Source organism: Schistocerca cancellata, chromosome 3 (assembly GCF_023864275.1).
Source record: "Schistocerca cancellata isolate TAMUIC-IGC-003103 chromosome 3, iqSchCanc2.1, whole genome shotgun sequence".
NCBI lineage: Eukaryota > Metazoa > Arthropoda > Insecta > Orthoptera > Acrididae > Schistocerca > Schistocerca cancellata.
The window spans coordinates 635,060,838-635,085,476 of record NC_064628.1 but is presented as its reverse complement, the minus strand read 5'-3'; the positions used below and the strand labels follow the sequence as shown (position 1 = coordinate 635,085,476).

General features: G+C 38.0%; 1 protein-coding gene across 1 annotated transcript in view; it reads left to right on the top strand.

Annotated features, from left to right (window-relative positions):
• Window positions 1–24,639, top strand: part of LOC126175574 (fatty acid synthase-like) — a 186,678-nt gene that overhangs the window by 66,920 nt on the left and 95,119 nt on the right. The window contains exons 6-8 of the mRNA XM_049922432.1: window positions 700–870; window positions 21,918–22,097; window positions 22,251–22,449. Coding sequence (XP_049778389.1) covers window positions 700–870; window positions 21,918–22,097; window positions 22,251–22,449 — 550 coding nt within the window. The remainder of the gene's footprint in view (window positions 1–699; window positions 871–21,917; window positions 22,098–22,250; window positions 22,450–24,639) is intronic.

Below are 24,639 nucleotides of genomic sequence, written 5' to 3'. Positions count from 1 at the left end.
TCAAAATGGGACTGAATACAATTTTAGTTCAACAGTAATTCATTTTTCACATTGACAAACCAAATTGGCTATAGGACATTTGGTATCCTTCAGCTTCTTGTGATTGATGGCTGTCAAAAAGCTATGATTTGTGTCCAGTGATGTGTGATGCTCAAGCTGCATGAAGCTTAGCTGTCTGCTCTCCTCATACATAAAAGAAACAACGCAAACACTTTGTATATGAACTAAACATATAATAGTATTACAATCATGGACCAATAATAACACTTATTTAACATATATATTGTGAAGGCAGAAAGTTCCTTGGTGATACAGTTTAGGCCCTGCATCACTACATTCTGCATCTGATGCTCCTCTGGTCCTCAGTAACTACCAAGCACCACTAGACTCTACCAGTGTTCTCTTCTTCCACCTGTTCCTAACACTGATTTTGGACAGTGGCTAAATTTTATCTAGCAAATGTGTATGTGGAAGACCACAACATTCCTGTAGTGACCACATCAGTGAAATAACTGTGCATCTCAGTGTACACAAAGAGGATAACTGTGGAAAGTGAGATTTGGCAGAAGATAACAGGAACACAGAAATATATTGTTATTAACTGATCTCTGTATTAATTAATTCTGTAATAATAATAATAATAATATGTAACAGCTATGTTTTCTTTTTCAATAAATTATCATTCAAATACTTTTTCAGAACAGCATACTTGGTCTGGAATTCTCTGGGAAAAACAGAAATGGTAGACGAGTGATGGGCATTCTTCCTGGCCAAGGCTTTGCATCTAATGTTATTGCTGAACAAGTTTATGATGTTCCACAGTCATGGAGTTTAGAGGATGCAGCTACAGTACCTGTTGTCTACACTACAGTAAGTATCAGTGCGGATTTTGTGTGGCATAAAGGCATTGTATTTTGTGATGAAATTGGTACCTTACTGAGTCAAACTGATCTCACTTTTTGTGTTGAGATGGTTCAAATACTGGTCTCCATACCCATATAATGAATATTATTTACTGTGTGATGTAACCTGATAGCTATTGTCTGTTTGTGTGTTGCTTAGTTGGTTTAGTTGATGAACAGTACACTACCCATTTGTTGGGTATTTTGTGTATGCTGATCAAATTGATTTGAATTTGTTTAAAACTATCTTAATTTCTCCTTCATTAAAAATCTATGCAACTGAACAAACAGTGATCTGCATCTCCATCTACTTTTACATCTATACTCTGCATGCCATCTGATGGTATGTGGTAGAAGTACTTCTTTTACTACTGTCTAATACCCCCTTCCATGTTTCGTTAATAAATGTCCATGAGAAGAATGATCATCAGTAAATCTCCATATTAGCTGTAATTTCTTGAATTTGTCATTGTAATTATGACTTCTCTCAATAGGCTGATAAAATTTTTGTTCAAATTTTATATTTGATGACTATTTATCTGAATTATGCATAAACTGCATTTTCTCAGAAATACAAAAAAATAAATCAGTTATGTAAAGCATGAACACAAGAGAGAAAAGATCAGTTAATTGTCTTCTGTAATTTTAATAAACATTTGGTCAACTTAGCTCATTTCCAACAATTATTGTAGATTCTTCTAATCAACAGTTGTGGAATAGTAGTCTAAGCTGACAATTCCTTTCTGCAATTGTTTCAATAAAGTTTCTCAGGTTTTTAAATTCCATACATTATAAATAATAAGTTGTTGCAGGATTATATTTTTTTCAAACACTTTTATTGGTAAAATGCACTTCCAACATAACACAGTCCTTCCCACTGGCTACTACTGCTACTACCATCACTACTTTGCACCAAAACATAATACACACTGCATTTGGACGAGAACAAAGGATACAAAGAAACACTTGCAATACACCAGTAGTACAAAGACAATTGATATTCTGGTCAGGGAGTCAATATCCACTATTTGACATTTCTTTTTGCAGTGGTTTTGAGAATTAACTTACAAATATAACAATAATTATAATTTCTAATGTAATATTTATTTCAAATTAAATTTAAAACTAAAAAAATCACTGTTTTCCGGAAATCAAATCCCATGGCAAAGTCATGTTTCATTTCTGTTTATAAAAGATATAAGATTTTATTATGTTATTAGATGCACAATTAATACAAAGTTTTAATTTTTAATTTCATTAGATTTGTCATTAATTCAATGCAAGTATCAAATTCTAAATTACATGGCAGAGATAGGACTATTGACCAGACCATTATATAGTCCTTTCATGAGACATCTGTTCAAGGAAGTAATATGTTGTCAAACTCTTCCCAGAGTGTACACATTCAGAATTTCAGTGTTAAACCTCTATGTATTGCATGACACTTCTCTTTTAGCATCTGCCACTGGCATTTGTTGAGCATCTACGTAATGCTCTTGTGCTGAACAAACAATCTCATGATGAAATATGCCATTATTGTGTAGATCTTGTCTACTTATTGTATTAATCTGACCTGTTAAGAATTCCCAGACCTAGTGAGGGTCCCATGCTACTGAGCATTGCTCAAGAATCAGTCAAATAAAGAGTTTTGTAAGCCACTTCTTTAATGGATGAGTTATATTTCCTTAAGGTTCTTCCTATGAATCTCAGCTGAGCATCTGCTTTTCCTATTATTTATTTGATGTGGTCCTTCCACTTCAGGTCGCTTCAGATGGTTCCTCAAAGATATTTTACAGTAGTTATTGTTTCTAGCAATTTTATTGTAATTGTACAGTAGCCGATTTCTTCTCCTATGTGTATGCAGTGTGTTACATTCATTTAAATTCAGTGTAACCCACCTGTCCTTGGACTATTCTTCAATCCTGTTTAGGTCTTCCTGCAGTTCACTATAGACTTTTGACATTTCTACCTTCTTACAAACAACCATAATATATCCAGACACCCTAATGGAGTTTCCAACATTATCCACTAGATCAGTGATTTTCAACCTGTGGATCATGACCCCCACGGGGTTGCAAAGTCTTTCTTGGGGGACATGGTTGCAGGTATGATTCCAATGTAATAACTTTGAATGTTGTAACCAGAATTAGCAGCATATCCGACAAAATGTATTTTGTGATGATCATCAACTATGGTAGAAATGTCACTTGGAAGTGATGAGATTTTGTGAAAGCATATTGCAAAATTGCTTATGTCCAGATTTGGTACTGAATTTAATTTAGACCTGTCAGACACTTCAAATACACTAAAGACTTGCAGCGATGAGAAGTGGCATAATGTCTGCTGAACTCTTCAGACATCTGTGGAATGTACCTACGGCAGCAAAGGTCACTAACAATAAGTCCTGTACTGACCATATTCATGAGTTGACCACTGAGAGGCTTGCCGGTAGAGGGGAAGGACTACATTAACTTCTGGATGGGAATGTTGGTGTGAGGCTACCATCTTGTGGAGTTATTGATAACTTAGTTTTTGTGCTGATTATCTGCTTTGGTAAAAATATCACATGGAACCACAACAGTTCATGGAAGCATATTTAAAAGATGCTCTTGTTGAAATGTGATGCAAAGTGGCTGCAGCAACATATACACAGCTCATGTGCAAGACTTCACACCATGGTTACCAGAATGTATTTCAGTAACCGTGTATCAAACCAAACAGTAGATTGCTAGGATTGGCAGCAATGAGAGAAGGCACTTCGTACAGCAGTTCATACTGAGTGGATCTAAAATGCTTGAACTCACTTCAGATTGTAAGTAACACACGTTTCTATTTTCGTAGCTGTTTGGCTTGATCGGGATTCTCATAAAATTGTTGTGGCTTGTTGCCTGGTTCATTTGTCATTTATTTTGTGTTGTTAAATTTGATTGCCGTGAAGAGAATCATATGATTTAGTAATTTATAAATTAGTTGAAAAGTATCTTTTTTTTTTTTTTTTAAAAAAAATAGAACAATAATTTATAATAAAATACACCAAACATTCTTGCAATTAATTAAAAAGAAATGTTGTCTACTTTTGAAATTGGATGAAAGTAAATGAAACAACCAGCCCAGTGCATGTCTGAATACTAGGGCTTCCATAATAAGAAAGGTAATACACAGATACCATAAACTGTGCAAAATCTGAATCATCAGCAGATTCATCAAACTGCAAGGCAGCATGTGAGCTCTTCTTTAATTTTTTGACTAAATGTTCTTGAATGTCACTGGCCATATCATTTATTCTTTGTTCAGTGGTATTAAAAGAAGGGATATACTTCCTCACTTGTTGTTTACCTCCTGCTTACCTAACATAATTTCAGCCATATCCACAGCTGCTGCCAAAATAAGATTTTTGACACTTGTATATGGTTTTCCTGTTTTAGTGACTCGGTGTGCAACTCGATAGCTAGCTAATAATGCTTTCTTGTTGACACTGGATATGTAAAATCAGAGAAAAATATTGTTAAATCAGAAAAAAAATCAGGAATAATCAATAAAATTACCTTTAATAAACAAATTGCAATATTTGTTTGCAACTTGAAATCATAATAGTTCATTGTTGGTCAAGGGTTTTCAGTTTCCTTTTGAAGAAATCAAATAGCTTATCAGCATCCTTGGAATGCTTAGTTGATGGGTAGCACATAAGCTTTGATGGTTTTCTACTCTCACGTGACAATTCTTTGACACAGATTACACATGGAGGTTTATTATTCATGACAGTAAAACTATATTTCAAATAATTGTCATCATACAGTCTTTTTTTTTTTTTTTGTTTGTGGTTTTAGGGCGCAAAACGTCATCATCATACAGTCTGTCCCCCCCCCCCCCCCCCTCTCTCTCTCTCTCTCCAAATTGAGTTCCACCACTACCATTTGTGCGAGATGTGGATGGCTGCACATATCTTTTGGGAAACTTCTCCATTTTATGCTCACTTAGGGCAAAATGCAAAGACACATTAATGATGTCCGTACTCAGTGGCATACTGTGGCAACTAATTGAAGCAAGAAAAACCATGCACCTTTATGACCACTGAATACTGTCGATGCGCAGGCCTTCTCCACCACAGCAAAGAGAGAATATATTTTGATTTCTTGGGGTCGCTGTTAACAAATGTTGAAAAACACTACACTAGATCATTTGTATATACCGTATACAGTAGGGTTCCTATCACACTTTCTTGGGGTACTTCTGAAATTGCCTTCAAATTTGTCAGTTTTGTTCCTTTAAGAGTGACATACTGAGTCCAGAAACTCTTGAATTATCTGGTCTGACACTTTTTAAAGCTCTTTTTTTTTCACTTAATGACAGTATGGAACTGTATCGAATGCCTTCCTGAAATCAGGAGCTTGGCATTAAGCTGATTGCTGATGTCTATGGTGAACAGGCTCTCAGCTGAGTTTTGCAAGATCTCTGCCTGCAGAATCCATTTTGCTCTTTGTGTAATCTGTGTTGATTTTGCTAGAAGAGATTTTTGTTCTTCAGAATTATAACACGTGAGCATAAAATGTGTTCCATAATTCTACATCTGATTGACTTCTCAGTATAGGCCCATAATTATCTGCATGCTTCTTGAATGTGGAACTGACTTACACTTTTTTCTAGTCACTAGGTGGCTTTCATTGCTCCTGTGATCTACAACAAACTGCTGCTAGAAGGGGAGCAAGTTCATTCACATGAACTCTGTAGAATCTTACGGGTATCTCTCTGGTCCAGGTGCCTTTCCATTGCTAGGTGACTGTAGTTTCTTTTCTATTTTTAGCCTAGTATCTGCCATTTTGATGTTCCTGTGAAGAATCAAAGGAGGGCCCATCCTCAGCAGTGAAACAGTTTCGGGTGACCACATTCAGTATTTTTGGCCTTCTCCCTATCAGCCTCCACTTTGGTGCCAGTATGGTCACTGGGTGACTGAGCAGATGATTTCAGCCACTTTCTGCTTACTGAATTTACATAGGTTTGTAAGATTAGTTAGCAAAATATTACTTTCAAAATTACTGACCACTTCCCCCATTGCTCTCAGTATGCTCATTTTTGCTTTGTTTGACTTTTGCGTGTCAAATATGTTTTGACTTCTCGTAAATCTGTGATGAATGTTTCTTTGTTTAGACAAAAACTTTCCAACATGGCTATTAAACTATGGCGAGTCTTTCCCATCCCTTAAAACCTTGCTCAGATAATACTTGTCTCATGTGTGCTGAATGATGCTTTTCAATTTTATGCATTTGTGCTCCAAATCTTTGTACACAGCGCTGAATATTTGAGGTTGACTACCCAGATATTCTCTGCAGTTCATATTCCATCATTCTTGCTAAGTAAAATTATTTTCCTACCTTTCTTAAGGGGACCACACCATGGTTCAGGTCAAAAAAAATCGATTTTAGGTTTTCAACATATTTCGATAGATTAAGGTTTTATTTAAATACTCTGAAAAGGGTTTTGCTGAAAAAAATTTTTTTTGAGCATTTAAAGAGAATTTTCCTACCATGTGTGTTTATGTGCCACGCCTACTTTTATGTCACCCTCTTTTCTGCATATATTTTAGATCTTTATATCCCCTACATTGCAAGTTCGGGATTTTTTTTATTCTTGAGTGTGTTGGCTATGCTTGGAATGCAACGGTCGGTATTCTTTTCTTTCTGCTGTTTGTAAACAACGCGCTTTCAAACACGTGGCTAGTTCTGTTCAAGTATGATTGCAAGTAGTTGTTATACTTACATTTGCACTGCTTGTTTACGTGTGTTTTGTTGTGTTTATTGAAGACTACAAAACGTAAAGGTATTTTCAAGAAACGACAATTTAGAGGAAACAAGTTTAGAAAGCTTTCTGTACAAGAAGTGGTGCAAATACAATAGGGCTCAGGCAACTGGAGAATCTTATTATCACCAGCATTCTCTTCCTGCTGCTGTTATTACAGCAATTAAATCTATTTTCAGAAACTTGGCTCATCCTGACCTTCTAAGGAAATGTCTGCATGGGCAGACACAGAACCCAAATGAATGTTTCAATAGCATAATTTGGAACTGCCTTCCTAAAACTGTATTTGTAGGCATGCATGAAATGAAACTAGGAGTTATGATGCCGTTATTACATTCAATTGTGGTAATGTTGGAAATGTTGGCTACTGAAAAAGCTGAGAATTAGTCCTGGTGAAAATATGATCACTGGGCTGCAACATTGTGATAAAATGAGGATAGACGATACAAACAGGTCTGCATCTAATATGGCCAAGAAAGCCAAACATCCAGGTAGGTGAAAAAGAAGCTGGAAGACCTGCTAGAGGCAAAAGAAGGGCCATCATATGCAGCAGGACAGTTTTAATTAACTGTACATAATAAATTTCAAAACTTTTAAAGTCAGTTTCCCACAAACTCTAATTTTCAGTACATATGCCCCATTATATCAGAAACTATCATAGATAAATGAATGAAATTTTCAGAGACTCTGCATAACATAAAAAGCCACGTCTGGTACTACATTCATTAATATTCCCCCATTAGGAAGTGCAAAACAAAATATTTTCTGCAGAAAAAACTTAATATTTTTGTTAATAAATTTTTAAAAAGTGTTTCTTAAAAACTATAAAATGGATAAAGTAGATTTTAGTACAGTTGACTCTATTAGCATCATGTAACATACAGTAAAAATATTAAGGTCCTGCTTCAAATAGTTTTTTTCTCAGAAATGGGTCATATACTTGCCTAAATTAACATGGGTTAGATAGGCAGGTTGTGGTCCCCTTAACAGGTTGTAGCAACACCCATAGTCACTGATGCTATCACAGCCTTATGACCACTGAAGCCTCATCTGTATTAACTTATTCAAAAAGTTCAGATTGCTAGGTGGTATTAACACATTACCTACATGAGTTGGCTCTCAAACTATCTGCTCAAAGCACTTTTTGAACAAGACAATCAAAATAATATCATGCAAATCCATGTCTCTGGTGCCAGTTCTGACTTCATTACTCTCCTGTTCTGTAGGTGGCAAACTGAAGCCTCTCCCTATTATAGTAGCATCATCAGGAATCTTATTCATGGAATTCTACAAGTTATCTCTTAAGTACTCTGCCACTACAGCTCCTGAAGCAAGCAGTTTATAAAAGCATCCTATCACTATGTTTGATCCACCTTTGATGCTTAACTTTCACATTTGGAATCCGTAATAATTTAATTAGATATTATTGAATTCTGTACGGCAATTAATGTACCACCAGTACTGGTCTCTAATCTATCATTACAATTTAAATTCCAATGTGTATTTAGATTTTGTTGCTATACAGTGCCACTTTCAACCAACTGTTCCTTATAATATCTCAGTATTATTACCTTTCATAAATGATACAAAGTATGAGGTCTACCATGGATCCTCCTGCAATTTACTAAGACATTAACCTTTTAGATTTCCTATCTGTGAGAATGAAAACTCTTTGAGAATAATGTAACAGATCGATCTTTGATTTTCAGCAATGTAGGAAAAGATAGATTGCTACTTACCATAAAGAAGACATGTCAAGTTGCAGACAGGCCCAATTAAGAGACACTCACATATAGGTTTCAGCCACAGTCTTCATCAGTAAAGAGAGACTCACACACTCAACATTGAAACACACAAACAAACAAGCCCACCTCATACACACACGACTGCCAACTCCAGCATCTTGTGTTGGAATAAATCATCACGTGACATGCAAGCAAGAACCTGGAGGGGGTGGGGAAGGGGCAGGAGTAGGGATAGTAGTGTACAGTTGGGGAGAAAGATGAATGTTGTCTGGTGGACTGTACAGGGACAAGACTGCCAACAGGCACAGCATCAGGAGGTTGTGGGGCAGGGAGGTGGGAAAAAAAGGAACAAAAAAGGAGAGGAGGGGGGAGAGACGGGTGGATGCATTGGCAGAGGACTGTAAATAAATAGCATCGGAGACTAGAATTGTGAGGAGATGATATGACAAGGGGGTGGAAACTGCTGGATGGAGGGTGTGAGGACAGTATGTTACCGTAGGTTGTGGCTGGGATAATTACGGGAGGGGAGACTGTGTTTTAAGGATAACTCCCAACTGCGCAGTTCCGAAAAGTTGGTGGTGGAGGGAAGGATCCAGATAGCTTGGGTAGTGAAGCATCCATTGAAATCAAGTGTGTTATATTCAGCTGCATGTTGCACCACAGGGTGGTCTACTTTGCTCTTGGCCACAGTGTGGCAGTGGCCATTCATCCTTGTGGACAACTGGTTGATTGTCATAACAGTATAAAAAGCTGTGCAATGATTTCAGCAGAGCTGGTAAATGAATGGCTACTTTTCCAGGTGACCCGGTCCCTGATGGGGTAGCATAAACCTGTGACAGGACTGGAATGGGAAGTGCTGGGTTGGTGGATTAGGCTGGTTTTGTACCTGGGTCTTCCACAGGAGTATGGTCCTTGTGGCAAGAGTTTCAGATTAGGAATGGCATATAGATGGACCAGGATGTTGCAGAGGTTGCGTTGGCAATAGAACAGCACTTTAGGAGGGATTGGAAGTATCTCAGGTCAGATGTCACTCATTTCGGTGTATGATGAAGGTAATCAAAGCCCTGGCGAAGGATGTAGTTCAGTTGTTCCAGTCTGGGGTGGTAATGGGTGATGAAGGGGACACTCCTTTATGGCTGGTTTCTGGGGGTGGTGGGAGGATTGAAGTTGTGAGGGGAGATCTGTTTGCGGTCTAGGTCTGGGGGTAGTGCCCATCTGTGAAGGCCTTGGTGAGACCCTCAGCATACTGAGCAATAGAGTTTTTGTCACTGCAGATATGCCTATGGGTAGCCAGACTACACAGCAGGGATATTTTGGTGCGAAAGGAATGATAACTCTCAAAATGTAGGTGTTGTTGGTAGTTGGTGGGTTTAATGTGGACAGAGGTGCATATGGAGCCATCGGAGAGGAGAAGGTCAACATCTAGGAAGGTGGCAATCTGGTTTGAGGAGGACCACATGAAGCGAATGGGAGAGATGGTGTTGAGGTTGTGAAGGATCAGAGATAGGGTGTTTTGGCCTTGTGTCAAAATCATGAAGATGTCATCAATGAACCTGAACCAGAATAAGGGTTCTGTGTTTTGGGAGGCTAGGAAGGTCTCCTCTAGATGGCCCATAAGAAGGCTGGCATAGGAGGATGACATGCAGGTACCCCTGGCTGTGCCATGTATTAGTTTATATGTCTTCCCTTCAAATTAGAAGTAATTGTGGGTCAGGATAAAGTTAGCAAGATGTATGAGGAATGAGGTAGTGGGTTTGGAGTCTGGAGGACCATGAGCGTGAGGGATGTTAGTGTATAGGAAGGTGGTGTCAGCAGTGACGAGTAGGGATCCAGGGATCAAAGGGGTGGGGATGGTGGAGAGCCGGTGAAGCAAGTGGTTAGTGTCTTTGACACGAGAGGCTAGATAATGGGCAATTGGTTGGAGTTGTTGGTCAGTGAGTGCTGAAATTCTTCCAGTGGGATCACAATAACCATCCACAATGGGGCGACCAGGATTGTTGGGTTTGTAGATTTTGGGGAACATGTACAAGCTGTGTGTGTGGTTGTCATAATAGGGGTAAGGAGGGAAATTGATTCAGGGGAAGTGTTCTGGGAAGAATCTGAGGCTTTAAGTAGGGATTGGAGTTTGCATTGCACTTCTGGGATGGGTTTACTCCACCAAATTTTATAGGTAGAGGAGTCAGACAATTGATGGAGGTCTTGTGCCAGGTAGTCACACTGCGATTCATGTCAACAGTGGTGAAACTTTTGTCTGCAGGTAGTCACTGTGATTCACGACAACAGTGATGGAACCTTTGACTGCAGGTAGGATGATTAGGTCAGGATTTGTTTTGAGGTTGTGCATGGCTGTTCTTTCTTCAACTCAGAGGTTGTTGTTCTGAGGAAGGGGCCTGGAGAACGATGGTGAGGCTAAGTTGGAGGTAAGGAATTCCTGGAAGGTGACCAGCAGGTGGTTAAGTGGGAAGGTTGGGGATCATGGTTGGATGATGGTATGAACTGGAAGAGGCAAGGTTCAATGTTGGAATTAGGGTGGTTTTGGTTGGAGGTATTGGCAGCAAAGAAGTGCCTCCATTGCAGGGATCAGGAGAAGGAGGACAGGTCTTTGACAAGTCCAGTATGGTTAAATTTGGTTGTAGGGCTAAGGGTGAGGCCTTTGGATAGGACTGAAACTTCTGTGGAGCTGAGGATTTTGGTGTAAAGCTTAGCAACAGTGATGGGAGGCTCTGGATTTGTTGGAGGGTTGGTGGAGGGTTGGTAGGGAGTTTTAGGGGATGTGGCAAGGTGAAAAGGTCAGCAAGGCAGGATTTAGCTGTAATGAGGGGTGGATGAGGAGGAACACTGTGGATATAATAGGGATTGGATAGTGATGCCCTGAGGCAGCAGTAGAATATCAGCAGATTGGATAATTTATGGAGGTGATGTCTGGAATGCTCCTTCATGTGCTGGACAACAAGGGATTCAATTTCAGAGATGTGATGCATGGAGAGTCACCTAAGCTGAAACAAACCTTGTCTGCACTCTATACACTGTCAACCATCTCTGATCCATTTAGGAAGACCTTACAGTTTCCAACCATATGACATGAGGTCCAACATGACACAACCTAGTTTGTCACAGAACCTTCAAGTCTTCTCTGCATTTTAAAACAAGAGGATCTGATCACTTTGGGAAACAATACTGCAAAGTGAGCTCATTAAAAATCTATGCATAAGGCTGGTCTTCTAAACTTTCTCTACCAGTCACTGAAATGAAGGAATTATGAGTTTGGACCCCAGACAACAGGCAGCATTCATTCCAATGTGTAACACAAATTGTAGCTTGTTGCACCCTCTTCTATGAAAGGTTGCTGGAGTACTCTCTTCAGCATGTTGAATGAGAGTGCACAAAGCGATCCTTTCCATTTTTTCCTGCCTCATAATGGATACTGTGAGTAGTTATTACATGATTAACAGATTCTCAAACTTATGCACTTGCTTCCCTGATACAGGACACTGCAGGCTTCCAGCTGGTGAAGTGTGTTTCCATTGGATCAGTTACAATTTCAGTGGAAGGCAACACCTCAACCTTGTTGGTTAGCTTCCCTTGCACATGCCCCCTAGACCAATCACTAACATGTCAGCCACAGCCAAGTGGACAAGCGGTAGTAGATCCCATACTTCCTTGAGGAGCCAGTATTCATGGGAAAGGATAGAGCTTGAGATACCTTTGATATCTCTGGTACATGACTCTCAGTAGTTTACCTAATACACCTGTTCAAAGTAGCCTCCAGTCACTAGACATCAGTCAGAGTGATTTCCAGTTGACTGCAGACAGCAACCAACTAATCTCATACCTATAACAATGTTCACAGTGGAGTTGCATTCTACCTGGTGCAGTGCTTACATGAACATTAAATAGGTATCTCTGAATAAGCCCTCCTGATTCACTTTTGATTTAAGGCTGTGTTATGCTGCAAGGAATACAAGTTTCCTTTAATATGCGAAACTCGAAGTGCTCAATGAAAGTGGTTTGCATTATAACAAGAGAAAAACCTGGAATAAAATTTACAGATTCCTTAAAATAACATTATATCTTGAACTTTTTTTTGAAGTTATGCTTGCTAACAGATCCATGTAACAATGTCTAAAACAGAGCTACAGTTGGAGTCATGAATGACAGTGGTCTAGTTTAGGGTGGTTCTGCTCACCTATGTCACACATTCTCTGACAGGCAGTGAGTGTTCAGTGGCGTTCTGAGCAAACTGCTGTGAATCTTGTAGCCAATGCAAGCTTTAAACATGATTTTAGCAAGTTATTTAGTGAATTTTTGTTCCTTTTGTTGTGAGAAGCATACTTTTACAGCATAAACCCTTTCTTCAAGCACAAAAGTAAATGTACGCTCATTCCTCAACTGTTGCTTTTCACTGGGAACACTGTAACCCCAGTTTGCACCTCGAACTGCATGAACCATTATTGTTTGTGACTAGGACTAAAATGTGCAACAAATGTTGACTACGTAGAGCATTGCTGAAGGAGAAACTAAATGGAACACAATAAGGCACATATAAATTGCACAAAACTTACTATTACACCGTAGCAGATGGCTTCGTAATAGAGAAGTGTACATTGCAGTCACAAAATATCAAACATGACATGGAAGAAACAGCTTAATAAGCAGGAAAAAGTGGAAATTTTGCTCTAATTGCTTAGCGGCTTATGGAGAAATAAATTCTTGAAAAGATATTGCTACCAAAATTTGCAGACTAAACAACTGTAGCTCACAATTTACTACGAAATAAGTTACTCAACTGTAGCTCACAATTTCCTATGAAATAAGTTACTCAAGTAAACACACACTGAAACTAGGATGTGATTGAAGGAGGATACTTATGCCAAAATTTGTGAAAATCTCTAATGAAGTTTAAAACCTATAAAATAGTACATTTTGCACACCCTCTCAGACATTTCAGAATACACGATGTATCATGATACACACAAGCCTTGACACAATCAATGGGAGAATGTGGGAAATGACTTGAATAGTAAAATATTAGAATCATTAATCTGAATTTGGACCTATCTGGCACAGAAAGGATAAATTGAAAACCAGCTTATATACTCAAATAAATGTGTAAAATGCATGGATGTTTTACTTAACTGAATTTGTTAGACTTTTGCACTAGTGTGTCAAAGACAAAGACTGTAGTATCAGTTTGTCCCGCTGAACTCAACAAAAATTATGGAGAATAAATGTTCCTGTCAAGCCTGGGTACGTAACTTGTCTTTGCTGCAATTATATCTGCCTGTAAGAAAGTCTTAGGGTCTCCATAATGTCAGGACCTGCTTGTCTTCATTAATCAGATCTACTAAATAATGTGGTTGAAATGAAAATGTACTGAATTCGAAGCTGATGACATAACATTGACTCTACAAAATCAGAGACAACACTACCCATGACAGGGGTGCTGCCACTGGTCCTTAAAAAATCAGACTTATACATTCATTGTTTATAACAGTAATTTTGAAGTTTACAGTTAAGAGTTGATTAGATTTCGACAGAGTGGTACAGAATTTGCGTTTATAACTCATTGCAATCATTCCACAATAATAAACACGCCAAAATATTACAGTTATTATTACCAAATACATGAAATAACTTTTCATAAGAGTATTTGATTTATAAATGTTAACAACTTCTTAAACAAAGATTTAATATTTTACTATATTTCTTCATCATTTCCTTTCAGGTACATTGATTTCATTAATTTAGTCAACTAATGTCATTACAAAGTGTGCTAATTAGTTTATTTAAGTTCACGTGTATAGACAGCTAACTGAACATTGGAAGAATACTTTGGAAATACAAAGTCAAATGCCTGATGCCTACACCACAAGCAAGATATTCAGGGCAGAAATCTCTAAAATGTCAGCTGTTGTAGAGCTTTCTCCAAAGGACACAAATTTGCTACAGTAGGCTAATGCATTTTGGGATTGTATGCTAAATGAATCTGCTTTGGTTTGGCCATTTGAAATCTTTAATAAATAAAGCAATTCCCAATTAAGTAAGGGTTCTCAGCCTTGAGTGTGCTCAAAGCTCAATGAAAATCTGTGGAAATATCCGCTAATGCCATGCCAAATGAAGAGCTAAGACCATGTCATGTACATGCATGTTCTCGAGTCTAGCAGACTACCTAGCCCAACAGTAGCGGCACAATGTTGAAGTTCATTGCTTGTGTCCTAACGGTGCGCCTCCCTTCCACATTCCCAGTAGAGCTCTGTCCAGGCACTGAAAGATCAAACTTGACAGCAGGAGGGAGGAGATACATAACATGCAACAAGTCAGCTTGCTGAAATACCACTGAATACTCAAGAAAAGTTACAAAATTTCGTTCATTCTCAGTGTTTCTTTCATAATTTGGGACTTAACCATAAATGTATCTGACATCCATACTACATCTTCATGTATGAAGTTCATGGCAGAGGGTACTTCCAATTGTACCACATACTAGGGTTTTTTCCATTTTCATTCATATATTGAGTATGGGAAAAAATACTGCTGAAATGCCTCTGTATGTTCCAAGGGTAAGAGTCCTCTGTATCTTCCAAGAGTAAGAGTTCTACTCAGGCAAGAAGATGACTATTTGTATGTACTGAAATATTTCATGACAAAAGAAACTAATTGTACATGTCCACACAATATCTCATTTGTTAGAGTTCAGCTTTCCACCAACAGCAATTTAACAGCAGATTTCCATGATGTAAATCATAACACTAAGAAGCAATTTTATCATATTCAAGGAAAAGGTTCTACTAACATGACTAGAGTTTCCACAGTTTTCATAACACTCTGTGGATGAAAGACGCGTGCATTTACCCAACATTACTTTCACAAGTTTTGTCCTCTGTCATTATCAAACTAATGAAATAGTGCTTCATCTCTAATGACTCTGTGGTGGTAGCATATTAAACAAGAAATAGTGGTAATAAAAAATTGTTACTTTAAGTGCAAAATGCAAGATTTATTGGAAAGGTATTGCAGAGCTTTAGTTATTGAATAACTTAATTACACCATGGGAAAGGAAAACTGTGGTGGTAAATAATCAGTTTCTTTTCATTGTTAATACATATTTTGATGCATGAGAGTGTTTCCTATGAAAGGTCTGTAATTATCCTGTCAAACAAGAAATAAATTGTGGAGAGTAAAATTTCAAATGACTATAATCTGTTAGCTGAATTCTTCAAGTAAAAGTTAAATAACAACAAAAATGCTGTAGCTTTTATCATACTAAGCAGAATTCTTTTATAAGATTTGCTGAGTATGTCAAACAGCACAAATATACCATTTTAATATATTATGAGCCTTGACAAAGCCTTTAACCATGATGATGATGATGTCTCATATTCCGAGGAGCATAGGGGACGATGCGGGAGACCCGCACTGCTGTACTAGGCAAGGTCCTAGTGGAGGTGGCTTGCCATTGCCTTCCTCCGACTGTAATGAGAAATATGTTTAGATTAGATTAGATTAGATTAATTATTCATTCCATAGACCCATAAAAGAGGGAATCCACCTGAGTATGGAACATGTCAGATAAACACATTACAAAAATGTAATTAGAAAAACTTGAGTTTCATTAATTTTAATGATCCTCAGTCAATAAACAGTAAAATTACGTACATGAAATAAATTTAAACTTCTAATATTTACAGGTTTAATACTTACATCTGCTTTCATTAAATCCATCATTCAGACATTTGCTAGTTTCTTTGCTATTACAACCAAGTATTGTCAAAAATTAAAGTAAATTTTCATTTCAGTGATCCTCAGTTAAGAACAGTCAGATTATGTACAAGATTTAAAATTAAACTTCCACTATTTACAGACTTAAGACTTACACATCTGCTTTCCATACATCCATCATTCACACAGTAGGTAATTACTTGGCTGTTACAACCAAGTATTGTCAAAAATTAAAGTATAATAAATTTTCATTAAAATGGTCTACTGCACTTGTTGTGAAACTCATGGATGGAACAGAAGGAGTTGGGCACCAAAAATTCTTTTAAATTATGTTTAAATTGTGCCTTGCCTGAAACTAAACTCTTAATGGTTGCTGGTAACTTCTTGAAAATATGTGTTGCTGAATACTGGACTCCTTTCTGGGCAAGAGTAAGTGATTTTAAATCTTTATGTATATTGTTCTTATTCCTAGTGTTGATACTGTGTACTAAGCAGTTAGTTGGAAAAAGAGATGTATTATTTTCAATAAACTTCATTAAGGAACAAATATACTGAGAAGCTGTGGTTAATATGCCCAATTCTTTGAATAGGTTTCAACATGATGTTCTTGGATTTACACTACTCATTACTCTTATTATTCGCTTCTGTACTCTAAACATTTTTTCTCTGTTTGTGGAGTTACCCCAAAATGTGATACCATGTGACATAATGGAGTGAAAATGATAAAAATATGCCAGTTTTTTATATTTATATCTCCTATGTCTGACATCATTTGCATTGCAAACACAGACTTGTTTAGGCGCTTTAGCAGTTCGTTAGTATGTTGCTCCCAACTGAATTTATTATCAAGTTGTAATCGCAAGAATTTTACACTCTCAACTTCTCCTATTTCCATGTCATCATATTTTATACACACACCAGAAGGAAATCTCTTGTGAACTAATACAATGTAAGGACGTGCAATGCAGTCCTCTTACATGGATGAAACATCACCTTCATGATGTGATGTGGAGGGTCACACTGACAAGTTGTGTGAGAGGCATAAATTCAAACTCAGAAAGTCTTTTATGGGTAAGAACTGAGTGGAGAACGTAGCATGTGGAATCCCACAAGTTACAGAACTAGCTACATTCCTCTTCTTAATCTATATAAATTACTTTTCAGTGTCATTAAGAGGCTAATCTTAACTGTAATGCTAGATGATGACATGAATATACTTTCTGTAGCTAGCCTACATGGAATACTTGTACTCCCTGTTGTTTTACAGAGTTATCTTCTGGTATGAGCACCTACTGCGATGAAAGTATTCCTTCAGAAAAAATCAGCGGTAATAATACTGTGAAATGAAGTCTACAAAGGCTCCTTAAAATGTCAGGGATTTCTTACACCCACTTTTCAAAATGTTTGCACCTCAATGCTATTTGTTGCTGTTAAAAAATCAGTTTCAATTGAACAGAGATTTATATAATCACAATACACAACAGAAAAATGTACATTTTGCCTCCTTCTGCAGTTACAAGGATTGTCTTGTAAGCTACTGTGAAGTAGTCTATCTTCAACAGCTCCCATCAGGAATAAAGTAAGAAACTGGGAATCCATAGCTCATCAAGTATCTCCAGAACTTACACCTGGGCCGAGAAGACCTCATGGTCAGCTTTGGCAACATAGCTCTCTTTGTAAGGCGCATATAGGAGACTTCCTGTGCTTCATAGGAGAAAAGTGTGGACCAGCACAAATAAAACTGTTTGAACCAGTCCTAAAGTCAACCTATTTTCTGTTTGATGGAAATTAGTATGAACAAACAGATAGAGTACCACTGGTCTGCCCACTGTGACCAGTAGTGGCCAATATGTGTATGGAGGCACCTGAAGATGAAGCCTTCAAGTCAGCAGTCTGCAAGCACTCATGTTTCTCCTGGTTTGTAGATGATACATTCATAATGTGGCTGCATGGATGAAATCACCAATAAGACTTCCTATAACACCTGATGTCATTGCTACAGAACATAAAATTCATGATCGAGATAGAAAAAAACAAACAACTTCCACTTCAGGATGTACTCAACGATTAAAGACCAGATGGAACACTAGAACACAGTGTCTATGATAAATTGACACATACTACCATATATTTGTGCGCCTCCGTCTGTCATGCTTCATCACAACAAGAGCATGTCCTTAGCACATTAGGGCACATAGCACATGAACTCTCAGACAGTGACAGTCTAACAGCTGATTTCTTGCACTTAAAGTCTGTACTCCATATGAATGGTTACAGCCACTACAAGATACAACATGCCTTAGGATCAAAGAACTTGAGGTGAAGTTTGCTGAGGATGAATAGATGCCTGTCATGATGGCATTTATCCTGTACACTGGGATACATCAGCCAAATTCCCAAGAATGCCCTGGAAACACCGCTCAAAGTTCATATTCCACCCACTAGCCAATATGATAGCCTTACTGGGAACAACCAAGAGTGATTTAGGACTCCAAAAACTGGGAGTTCAATGCATCCCTTGCTAGTGTGGAAAAATGTATGTAGCCAGACAGTCTGGATGGTACAGGAGAGATGCACTGAGCATAAACATCATGAACAGCTGACAAAGTCCACTGTGGCAGGTCACCCATCTGCCTTGGACATGCTGTGAATTATGATGCATCAAGTTGTTGCAACAGTCCAACACATTCAGGGATTGTATTCTAAAACAGGCTGTAGACATCTGACTACATGAAGGACTAACAAATAAAGGCAACGGCTTTTTATGAAGCAAGGCTTAGTATCCAGCATTGAACATGACCGGAGCACAGTTGCAATCTACACTGGAATCCACTCCAATCATAACAACTGAAGGAGATGAGGATTCACTGGTGACACGCCAGCAGAAATCCATGTCTGACACCAGCTGTGTTGCTACAGAGGACCCTGGATCGACTACCGAGGTCTTGCTTCCCCAAACACAGCACCAGCTCAACACCCAGAGGTGGCCACTTGGACGGGGTGGGGGCAGAAAATATAAAGGCGGCACCCAGCAGAAGTCAATCATTCATCAGGATTGCCTGAAAATGACAAGAAGTCAGCTTGTCAAAATATCATACCTTCTGAACAACACAACCTGGCTAAATAATTGAGAAATATTCAAGGCTTTTCTACACAGGAAAACCTAAAATTACACAAAACGTTTTCCATTGGCACTCATTTTTACAAATTGTTTGTTTCTATACAGGGCCTTCATTTTAACTGAAGACTTTTAAATATCACGAAAACTTCACATCAGTTCAAAAAAAGTTATAATTCCAATTTGTTTGTCTTGGACGGGGACATCTAATGATAACACACTTGACTCCCCATCCCAACCAGTGCATGGGTGGCGGGGGACAATTTTGAAATCTTCAATGGCAAAATCTACATACGTTTTGTCTGAAGCATTTTCTTCATTCTGTGTTGTAACTGGATTTTTCAGGAGAATCATAATCTGCAATAAAAATGGGGGTTCCCATTGAAGATTTCAAAATTGACCCCCACCACCCATGCTTGGAGTGGGGTGGGGGGCTGAGTGTGGTATCATTGGATGTCCCTCTCCAAGATAATAATAATAATAATAATAATAAAAGATTATAACTCTTTTTGATCTGATGTGTCTTCAGTTAAAATGAACATCCTGAATAATCAGTAATGGAGATGCCTGATAGCTGGACAGCACATTTAATTTTTCTTAGTAATGAGCATCTATTAATATGGCGTGTTGGTAACTGTTGCTCTTTCCAAGTATAAACATTATTAAGTGAATGTGTCATTGGCATAAATGTTGGTATGCATACAGCAATACTTAACTGATTTAGTCTTGTTGGAGGTGGTATATACTTGTCTTCCTCCAACCTCTGAGCCAGTTTACTCTACCAGTTATTGTGGGACCTACAGTTTAACACTGACTCCAAACAAAGGTGTAACTTGGTATTTTTCACATTTTAAAATTATTGCCAGAGGTGTAGGAAATGATAAGTGAAGGGGACAAGGGGGGGGGGGGGGGGGGCAGTAGTCATTTCATTTTTTTTTTTTTCAAATAGTGTGAATGATTACAAAGAGATTATAGCTGTTAATGTTAACTAATTATCAGTTCAGTTTCAGACAGCTGACAATATATAATCAAAAGTGCCTGCAGCACTCTGTAGGGTGAATGGTGTTGTTGCAGGCTGGTTGGCAGCAACCCATGTTGGTGAAGGCTCACATGCGGCAGCTTCCAACCTGGCAAGTAGGAAGAGCTTCAGCACTTCATGATGCTGATGTTAGGTAGAGTGACTGCCGATGACCCCACAGTTTGACACAGTCTATATGTCAGCAGCACTATGTGTTGTGCTGCAATGGTGTTCTGCAGTGGTGGACGCCCCCATTTAGATGACTCAGGCTGAGCTTGCACCCATCGTGAAGGCATAGGATTAGTGCCACATGTGGGACACAGCCTGCTGTTCCCTGGCAGGAATCAGACTCAGTAGGCACAGATGGTCAATTAGTTGTATTTTGGGAGCAAGTCCCGGAAGCAGACCCGTTGCAGGTGGCACCTGGCGTAACCTGGTCTTGAACCCATGGCTTGAGCTGGCACTACCCAGTCATCTCATTATCTGATATGGCCCTGGTGTGATGGTGGTGCTGCTGGATTACCAATTAAACTACCTAGAAATTCATTGCTATTTATATGGCTTGGATGTGCACTTGTTACATTAAAATCCCACACTCAGTCATGTAGATCATAACAAGAGTTTTACCATGGTGTGGTCATACCATTCTGCCCACTCTGGCCATTATCATGGCACAGTGCAGTTTTCTGCTGAATATGGCTAGTCCATCTTGCAAACGCTTTGTGTACATGTTGCTATGACCTATATGATGCCACACTATGCTTACTTCCCAGTGGTAACTTAAAGCAATGTTACACTGTGACTCCTTACAAATTATTCCAAGTTCTACTAAAACTAGGTTGTGATATTACAGTAATTATGTACATGGTACCATGATCCATTTCAAAGCTCTCTTTTAGGATGCACTGTATGAAACATGATGACTGACTGAATGAATTAAGATAATGAGGAGTTCATAAGAATGATCATTAAGAACAACCTAACAATCAAGTAAATAAAGTGGGGGTTCAAGAACATGTAGTAATTCACCATGTAATCCACAGTTGAGAAGCATTTAATCTACCAGCATGGGTTATATTTTCTAGTACTACAATTTTCAAAGTAGCCTGTAACAATGGTACAGATATACTGTGTACATCCTGCCAGTCCATATTTGGCAAATATCTCGTAATTTATCAACTCCTGCTTAACGTAAGATGTGTATGGACTGATTTTTCAGTTACCAGATTTACATTTATAGCTTATAAATGAATTGAACATCTACCTTTCTCCTTAGTCTGTTTATTTTAAATGTGTTTCTTGACTCATTAAAAATAAATACATAATTCAAAGTACAAGAAATCAGTAGCTGAAGAAACAATTGCTAATATGATCATGAAGAGATTTATTTATATGTGCAGTACTTTTTAAGCTGAAACTTCCATAAAAGCCATTCAAATATGAGACAAACTTTATCATCCTGATAGTCAGCAAGGTCAATGTGCACAGCAAGAAAAATAAAAGCACAATAACTTTCATGAAACTGTCTGTACAATATGCACCTTCCTTTGTAATTTTCTCTTGGTTTATAAATGAATGAATGGCTTTTGGACACTTGCCCAGCATTTCTTTTGTTATTTCAGGCATATTATGCTCTCATCATAAGAGGAAGGCTGAAACATGGAGAGACTGTTCTGATTCATGCAGGTAGTGGTGGTGTGGGGCAGGCAGCTATCTCAATTGCACTGCACATGAATTGTACTGTGTATACTACAGTTAGTAACCATCATAAAAAACAAACACTTTGTTCAATATTCCCACAGGTAAGAGCTATAGTCAGCTTATGCATGATAAACAAGACTTGGAGTGATAAAATTATTGTACTGATAAATGCATTATTTCTTGGCAGTATATAAAAGTAACTCTCAAGAGATGCTTGTGCTTCTGTTGACTTTGTTTTCTCTTTTTTATCCCAGCTTAAGGAATGCAACTTTGCAAATTCAAGAGATACAAGCTTTGAACAACATATTCTGAGGGAAACTCAAGGAAGAGGGGTGGATCTTGTTCTCAATTCTCTTTCTGGAGATAAACTACAAGCCTCAGTTCGATGTGTTGCTGAATATGGACGTTTCATTGAAATTGGCCAATATGATCTGTATACAGACAAACAACTAGGTAAAATTTGTTTCTGTTCATTAAAACAAATGCACAGTAAGAGCTCACACTTACCTGTTCTGCAAGATGCAACTGTTGATCAGAACTCTATCAATCTCATGATTGAAGCAACAGAATTATTCATAAACCAATGATTTTGTAGGAGGCAGATTTACATATGAAATAATGCTTCTTCACTGTGGATAATTACTGCTTGGTGTTAGTAATTTCAATGCCAGAAGAAGATAAAATAGTAATCTTACTTTTTTAAACACTTTCCATGTTCTTAACATGTGTCAAGTTCTATGTTATAACTTCATCAGTTTGTTCAGATTTTTAAGTAATTTCTGTTTTCATAGTTAAATGTCATAATATTATAATTGGGAGAGCAGATACTTGTTGCAGTCCTCATAAAAACAGGTGACTTATTGTAGCTTCTAATTGTGACAATTTCCTGTTTGAATCCCTTACTTGTACATGCACATCTCCTAAGTATGAGGTATCAAGTTACATTATTCCTTACAGAACATCAGATTTCAAGTTTCTCAGTGGAAAGCTTTGAACTAATGATTCTTCTGGTTCATCACCTTTCATGTATTATAATTTTCTGAAAGGCGGGCGCCTGTAAACCAAAATACTACCAACACTACCAGAAAAATTACACATATGAAAGTAGTAGAATGGACTGTTGATAAGGAAAGTGTCATTATCATTTCAAAGTTTGTTTTCATTACTAATTTTACTTTTTTTGGTATGGATGATACAACTCCATATTTATTGTTCTAAATTATGGTATTGTCTTTGACAATCCCCCCCCCCCCCCCCCCCCTCCTCCCCGGACCCAATCTATTTTGCTGTCCACATCCCTACAATTAGTGTTGCTGCAAGATTGAAGATGAGAATTTGGGTGTCTGTATTTTTAATGGGAATGCCGTTAGGCTTGAAATAAAACCGAAGGAAGAGCTAAGTGTCACACACCAGTGATGTGACCTCATTCTTAATTGTCTGTGTGCTAACAGCTACTCCTCTTTAAATCAGTTGTTGCCTGTCCTCATTTTTATGTACTGAAATAAGTTTGTGCTAAAACTGAAAGAAGAGCTAAGTCTCACACACCACTGAGATTACCTCATTCTTAATTGTGTCTGTGTGCTACTGACTACTCCTCTTTCAATTAATCGTTGCCTGTCCTCATTTTTGTATTGTGAAACTGAATGAAGATTTCAGAAATCTTTTGCATCTGTCATTCCCCTCCCCCAGTCTATATATATTCTCTAATAGTTGTTTCCTTTCCCAGATGTGTGGTTCCTAAATCCATAATTAGATTATTACTCCCTGGCACATATTTTAATTCCTCTGTTCGATCACATGTTCTCCAAATTTCAATACTACTAATTTCTTTTGAGAGTATATTTTGCAACATGGTATTGAATTAGACTGATCTTAGAGCATTGGATTCCCTCCACTCTGATAGTGGTGGCTTGTCAATATAAGGACAGTAAGAAACAGAGATACTGTATGCATGGGATCCAAAGGACATATTCTCTCTTTACCAGTATTCTAGATACACTCAGTAGAAAAGAGAGAGCAAATGATCTTGAAGAATAGGCAGTGGAGCTGCAAACAAGTGCAGTATTGTGTGTGGGTTGTTCTTCATCATCCTGATTGAATTTGGGGTTAATAGTCTGTTGTACTATTTTGCTTAAGAGACAGATATACAGTGGGCTGCTTTTGGCAAAGAAGCAAGTTTATATAAACTACTAACAGATCCATCTATTGTTTCCCCTTTGAGTGACAATAGCAGATACATTTTACTTGTAAATTTCCCACATGAAGTACCTTTCTGACAACAGGTATTTATCATACATAATGTTACATGTTTACCAATGTGATAAATCAGTCAAGATTATCCAGTTGTCATGTGTCAATCTTCCAATGGCAGTGTTCCTTCATCTGTGCATATTCTGTGGCTAGTGTCGTGTAGTGAGCAAACATACTTGTGTGAAATAATAGCCTCTATATCCTTTAGTGATGGATTGGTTACAATTAGTGCGGCTGTTCATTATGAAGTCAACAAGGGAATGGCAGGCTGCATCCATGCAAGAACAGGCAACAGCTGGGGGTTATGGCGAGGATGCAGACTGGTAGTAGCTCACTATAACAGTCCCAACAAGTCAGTTACTTTATTACAAATCATGAAGCTACACTCAGATG